The sequence below is a fragment of the Artemia franciscana genome, unplaced genomic scaffold (genome assembly GCF_032884065.1).
Source record: "Artemia franciscana unplaced genomic scaffold, ASM3288406v1 Scaffold_1263, whole genome shotgun sequence".
In the NCBI taxonomy this organism is placed as follows: Eukaryota; Metazoa; Arthropoda; class Branchiopoda; order Anostraca; family Artemiidae; genus Artemia; species Artemia franciscana.
In genome coordinates, this window is record NW_027062776.1 from 66,485 (window position 1) to 73,844 (window position 7,360).

A 7,360-nucleotide genomic window follows, 5' to 3' on the forward strand; every position below is an offset into this window, starting at 1 on the left:
AATTTTGACAGTAAAAAGAAGTAAATATTTTGTTTTCAAGTCCCGTTGTGACTTATTAAAAACTCAACCGTCCCGTCCCGTGTGCTGTCCCGTTGTGACAGCACAATCCTGAAGTATCATTTCGACAGCCTAAAGAAGTTAGGATTTTGAATTTCTCCTCCATGTTATTGCCTCCCAGTTGGCTTTTGTGGTAATACGGACGGATTCCCTTGATAATAAACCTAAATTTAATTAAACACTTTTTGGCGGTATGCGATACTAGTAAAATCTAACAGAGACCGCACAAAGTGACTAAAACCTTGTTTCAAACTTGTTTACAAAAACAAACAGTTTTAATAATTATAAACTTATTAAAAACTCAACCATTAAAAACCATTTAAAAAAAAAGACTTTCGTCCCAAACCAGAGCAAGCGGTCCCAATCATAAATCCACCACTACATCAGGGGGGGGGGGTACGTGCCCCTTGCCCTCTTGGATCTGGCACTGCCCACTACAGGGGTAAAGTAGCCTAACCTTACCCTAACCCCCTATTGTGCCAATATATAGCCCAAATTATGAGGGCCCAATATATTTTGTCATCCGTCATTTGTCTTTGTGGCTATGAAACCAGTTTTCTTAGATCTAATATTCAGCAATCTCCTCGAGTGTGTACTGTCTAATATGGAAGTACCATTCATTTTACATCGCATTGTAATTTTGGCAACTTTGAAATTATTTCTAGATGTTTTTTTCCGGACAGAAAATCACAGTGTGCTAATATTCACAGAAAAAAGTATGGAGCTGTTTTTAGCACAAAAAAAACAAACATAAATTAAATCCCTACACAATTATTGCTCTTTTAAGGAGAGTAGATTAATTCATGCAGGAATCTCCGCAATTTTCGATTCTCCAAAACTATTAAAGAGAAACAAATTATAAAAGAGAAAATAGTTAAACGATACTTTCTTTTCATTAAAGAACAAATGACACTCAGGCCTTACGAGGGTTTAGGAAACAGTAGCCCCACTATTATTTACGATAATGTCCGTTCGTTTTAGATTTAACCTAAGTATTCATTTTTGTTCATTTTAGGCTTCATTTATCCATCCTTACCTTACCTTAGACCTTAGATCCTCCAGAGCCAGGGGTGGCTCATAGGGCGTGTACAAAACCTCGCCAGACATCTCGGAGCTGAGCTGCAGCCATGACGTTCTCCCACTGTGGTTGAAGAGACAACTCCGCATTTCTCAGGTCTCGGTCGTACTGTCGTCGTAAGGTGTGTCTTGGTCGACCTCTTTTTCGCCTCCCCTCGGGACGCCAATCATATACTGTATTCAGGAGTCGATCCTCTGGCATACGGAGGACGTGGCCAAGGTATGTCCATCTCCTACGTTTCAGAAGGTCAGTAACTAATGGCTGACCGGTTCGCCGGCGAACTTCTATGTTGGTGACCTTTTCCTGCCACGATATGTTCAGGATTCTCCTAAGGCACATGTTTTCAAAGGCTAGGATACGTTTCTCTAGCTGGGTGTTTAGTTTCCAGCATTCACTAGCATAGAGGAGGATGGACATCACATTGCTATTCAGGAGGCGGAGCTTCAAGCGCATAGAGTATTTACTACTGCGCCAGACTGGTTTCAACTTGCTAAAAGCCGATGTCGCTTGTCCAATTTTCTTCTTGATTTCGTTGGCTATTTCACCATCGTATTCGATCCAACTCCCAAGATATTTAAATTCCTTGACCTGCTCAATAGTTTTATTTTTGCATTTTAATATGAGTGGGGAGTCAGATGTGGCCATACTCTTTGTTTTACTGACATTTACTGCAAGTCCCATTTTCTCGGCCTTTTCGTCTATGGCGTCGAGTAGCAGCTGCAGTCGCAGTTTCGCTTCTTCAAGAAGAACAACGTCATCTGCGAAGTCCAAATCGGAGATCAGTCGGCTGCTAATCTTCACTCCAATGCCTGAAGACTGCCGTAGAATATAGTCCATTACAATGACAAACAGAAACGGGGATAGGACACACCCTTGTTTGACGCCAGACATTATCTTAAAGAAACGCGTGTCCCCATTTTCTGTGCGTACACAGCATTCACTATCCTCATATAGTGCGATTATCATTTTGACTAGTTTATCAGGTACTCCGTAATATTTCAAAATCTTCCATAAAGTTTCTCGGTCAACAGAATCGAACGCCTTTTCAAAATCAATGAAGAGCAGGTACAGCTTTTTGTTCCATTCTCTGGACTCTTCCACCATCAGTCTAAGAATGAAAATAAGATCAGAGCAAGACCTACCAGGTCGGAACCCATGTTGCTCTTCCCTGAGATGTGAGTCCAGGGCTGCTCTTAGGCGTTGTAGTATTACTGAGGCTAGTATTTTACTAGGCACAGACGTCAAATTGATGCCCCTCCAATTGTCACAAATTTGTGCATCGCATTTCTTGAAGAGTTTGACCAGTATACCTCTCGTCCAATCTTTTGGGACTTTTTCGTTGTTCCAAATGGCCACTAGAAGAGCAGTCCATACGAACATGCAGGCTCGAAGGGACGCTTTCAGCATCTCTACCGTGATCCCATCGACTCCAGGTGCACGTCCATTTTTCAGCTTTTTCACAGCTGTCGTCACTTCTACCGTGCTGGGTGGGTCAGCACTTACGTCAATTTGTAAAAATGGCGTATCCGGTACTGTTTCTGGATCATCAGGTCTGGGCCTATTTAAGACTTTCTCGAAATGTGAGGCCCAACTCTCGTCAGCTTTCTGTGGATCCGAAATAATGTCTCCATTTTCATCTTTTACAAGGGATGTACGATTTGTTTTCTTTCCAACTATCTCGTTTGTTAGTCGATAAACCATTTTTGAGTCTCCTTTCTTTGCAGCTTCTTCTGCAAAGGCTGCTTTTCTCTCAATGGCCAATCTTTTGTCTTTCCTGGCACTTCTTTTCACTGCTTTATCCTCTTCTTTGTAGCGGAGCTGTAATTGGGCTTTTTGCTCTGGGCATGATGTATTCAGGATAAGCGTTCGGGTCTCCTTGCGTTTACTGATGTATTTTCAGGTGTCATCCGATATCCATTCTTCTTTCTTTCTTTTCTTGAAGCCAAGGTTGGCCTTCGCAACGTCATGGTAAACACTCTCGACTGAGGTCCATGTATTCTCAACATCAAAGTCATTGGTTTCGTCGAGCAGATTTAACGCTTCAAATCTGTTATGTAGAGATATGCAGAAGTTTTTGCGGATGTCAGGATCTTTCAGCTTATCGGTGTCAAATTGTTTATGTGTTGCAGTGTTAGTTTTCCGCTTCTGAGATTTCAGTTTGATTCTTACTTCGGCTATCATCAGGATGTGATCTGTATTAACATCCGCTCCTCGAAAACCCCTCACGTCACATAGGCTACTTCTCCAAAGTCTTGACATGAGGAAATGGTCAATTTGATTCTTCGTTCGGCCGTCGGGGGACACCCATGTGTACTTGTGAATCGTTTTATGGTCGAACATAAAATGTTCGACCATAAAACATAAAATGCACTAAGCAACAAATCGTTGCTTAGTGCATAATCGATTAGCAGTGTGCCATTCTCATTTATCTCTCCCATGCCATGTGGGCCCAGAACTTCAGGGCAGTACTGGCGGTCTGCACCAACTTTAGCATTTAGATCGCCAACCACGCAGAGTACATCATGCCTGGGAACGTCTTTGGTGACCGAGTGTAGCATGTTATAGAAAGCATCTTTCTCCTCTTCATCAGCTTCGTTTGTTGGAGCGTAGCATGCGATGATGGTCATTTTTGTGTGATTTGATACGAAGCGAGCTGTCATTATACGTTCGTTAACTGGGTTCCAGTTTGTCATTGCTTTGTGTGCAAGTGGCGACATCAGAAGTCCTACACCAGCGCGGTGGACGGAAGGGTGACCACTATATGCCATGACATATCCATCACTGAACTTCTCTAAACCATTTCCAGTCCACCTTATTTCACTGAGAACGAGTATATCGATGAGGTATTGTCTCATCTCTTTAAGAACTTGCTCTGTCTTGGATAACTGGTTCATCGTTCTCACGTTCCAAAAACCCATCTTTAGATTCTGTTTCGCAGTCAAAAATCGGTTCCGGGGGCATGCAGGGGTCGTTATATGGGGAGGTGATGTATCCGAGGCTGTTGTAGACGTTTCAGTTGCAGTTGTTTTTCCCCTGAAGGTTGCCCCTCAAGGTCCCGGGTGTGGGTTGCAAGCCCACAGCCCAACCCTCCTCATTTGCGGACTTGGGACCGTCACGCTCCCCCGACCTCTGTGAGGCAAGGATCCTTACATGGTTGAGTTTATCCATCCGTAGTAATATATATGCTTTTATGCATGAGATCATTATTAATATTAAATTCGGTTCGTTTTAAGTTTTGCTGATTCATTTATAGTGAGTTCTGATTATTTAGAGGTAGAATTATTATATGACTGTTTCTGCTCGTTTTAGATTGTTGCTCTAGAAAGAGTTCAATAAGCTCTTTGCCGTATTGAAATCTAAAACTTAAGAAATCTAAAATCTAAAACCTTTGAGATAGCCCGGAAATAAATTATAGTCTTACAGGGGCTTATATTTCCACCGCTTCAATTTCGTTACCCTTATCGTTGCCAGCCATCTTTTCCTGCTCACTTTCTGGGCCTTTAGCTCAGTTCCTGTGCCTTTAGTTCCAGCACTTGGCGCCCGGTAGGCTTCTATACATAGATTCTCATAGTCGCTTGTCTTTTAACCATAGACAATTTAAGATAATTTGTTGTCTTTTTATTCTAATATCTTTTCAAAGATATTTGATTATTAAAGAGAGTCCTATTCCTAACAACGATATCTACTAATCTTCAAACTTTTAGTTTTCTTTCTTATGGTTCTTGAATCGTTGTAATCCGTTGTTAAAATATATACAAATATTTTTGCAATTACCAGCCGCCTCGCCCTGGTCCGAAGTTTGATTTCAAACAACAATATCCACTAAGCTTCAGTACAGTACAGTGTTGCCAGATGTAGCATAATTATGCAGAACGTAGCATAATTAGGAACCAAAAGCATTTTGGTTTATTATTTATTATTAAAGTGATAGCCGTCGGCCCCATCCCAAAAAATGATAGGATATTGTAAGGCATCGTAACATCGATGAGTTTCAGCAATTCTTACCAACTGAGCGTTTCGCTTATGAAGAATAATATCTCGAGGTAAAAACTGATCACCCACCATAACGATTGCTGCTTCGTCGATAGTTGGAGCATTGTATCTACGCACATGTTCGCCAGTAGGCGTTTTGTCAGCGGAAATAACAATTTTATGCGTATCAGTAGGCATCAAATCGATAGCTGTTTTGAACAGATGCACTAAATCATTATTTTCGTGGAAAAGAAGTTGCAATTCGGAAACGATAGTCCTTTCAACGTCGGGAAACATTTCGCAACGTGCATTCAATTCAGAATTGCTATCACTGATGAAGTACAGTTGTAAAAATTTATGATTCTCACCTGAGAATGGTAGAAGGGACCCTGCTCTATGATAAATTTGCCCTTTTACTTTGAAAGTAGGCATAAATTGATCTTGATTTTCGATTTGAGCACCAAACGACGTCATTTGGAAACATGAGTTATATTTTCTGATTTGATAAAAAAAAACGCTTAGATTTTGACGTAGTTCCAGTAAGCAGTCTTGAATGGCTCTGGGGGTGCAGCCAGTTTAGGAAGTTTAAATTTTCCTGAGGCACAAATCATTCCCATTGTTTCACCATTAAATTTCAACGCCTTGCAGTAGGGACTAATTTTAGACATAGTCCCGATTTGAACACATCTACTATAATCATCGACTAGGCTGTACCTGAATGCCATGCTATAATTTTCACGTTGCTCTTGTGATTCCTCGGCACGCTTTCTATTGGCATTATCTCTTGAAGTCGCAAGCCTGTTTTCGCGTTGCTCTTGTGATTCCTCGACACACCTTGTTTTTTCACTTTCTCTTTTAGCAGCAAGTCTGGTTTCGTGTTGTTCTGGTAGTTCCTCGACACGCCTGCGTTGACGTAAATTGCACATTCCTAATCTTGCATTATCTCTTGAAGCCGCAAGCCTGTTTTCACGTTGCTCTTGTGATTCCTCGACACGCCTTCTTTTTTTACTTTCTCCTTCAGCAGCAAGTCTGGTTTCGCGTTGCTCTGGTAGCTCCTCGACACGCCTTCGTTGACGTAAATTGCAAATTCCTAATCTGGCCCTTTCTCTTTGAACCGCAATCCTGGTTTTGCTTTTTGGTAACATTCTATAGCATTGACAGTTGGAAAAATCTTCACGTGCCGAGCTTGCTAAAGCTCAACAATTTATAATAAACCTCAAAATTTTAAGTATCTGTTTTAAGGTTTTGGAATTACTTTAATCTATTGTCAAAATATTTAGAAATATTTATGCAATTCCCAGTTTTTACATTTTAGTTTGTTTTCTTTTTCTTCTTTATTTTTCAGACGTCATATGCAAACCCTCAATACAAAAATACATACAATTTATTTATATATATATACTAGCTGTTGGGGTGGCGCTTCGCGCCACCCCAACACCTAGTTGGTGGGGGCGCTTCGCGCCCCCCCCCAAGCCCCCCCCCGCGCGCGTAAGTCGTTACACGCCATATTAGTTACGCGCCATTGTAGTTGTGTCCCTATGTCCCACCTGTGAATATAGATATATATATATATATATATATATATATATATATATATATATATATATATATATATATATATATATATATATATATATATATATATATATATATATATATATATATATATATATATATATGTTTTTAACTACGTAAAACTTGCGAATATACAACATTCTTTGCTGTCCCATTGTCTGTGCATATAAATAGATTGTCAGGTTTACCGACTCTTGAACATGCAACATATAATGGTCCATGGGAAAACAATCCGTATTCAGATCTATACCTCATGATTCTAATGATTGCCCTTGAGCTTTGTTGATGGTGATTGCTAATCGACCATTCCCTGAGTCGCCATCGTCATTTATATATCCCCCTGTGCACCCCAGCGTCCCCTTTGTAGTTATGTCCCTGTGTCCCGGTCGTCATTTATGTTCCCTGTGTCCCGGTCGTCATTTGTGTCCCGGTGTTCAAGTCTGTGATTTCTCTTTGAGTGTCCCGGGTGTCATTTATATTCCTTGTGTCCCGGTGTCCCGGTCGTCATTTATATCCCCCTGTGCCCCCCGGCGTCCCCATTGTAGTTGTGTCCCTGTGTCCCGGTCGTCGTGTGTATTTGTGGGTGTTTGTGTATGTCTGTTTGTTTGTATGTATGTGTGTGTTTCTGTGTTTGTGTATGTGCGTATGTTTGTGTGTGTGTGTTTGTGTTTATGTGTG

The 7,360-nt window shown here is 41.0% G+C and overlaps 1 protein-coding gene across 1 annotated transcript; it reads right to left on the reverse strand.

The window, feature by feature from the left end:
* Positions 1-3,357: 3,357 nt before the first annotated feature.
* On the reverse strand, positions 3,358-4,053 carry LOC136042415 (craniofacial development protein 2-like). Its single transcript, XM_065727389.1, has one exon. The coding sequence runs from the start codon at positions 4,051-4,053 to the stop codon at positions 3,358-3,360; it is 696 nt and encodes a 231-aa protein (XP_065583461.1).
* Positions 4,054-7,360: the final 3,307 nt, after the last annotated feature.

Coding starts and splice junctions, on each gene's coding strand:
- LOC136042415 (XM_065727389.1), bottom strand. CDS start 4,053: ATGGGTTTTTGGAACGTGAGAACGATGAACCAGTTATCCAAGACAGAG.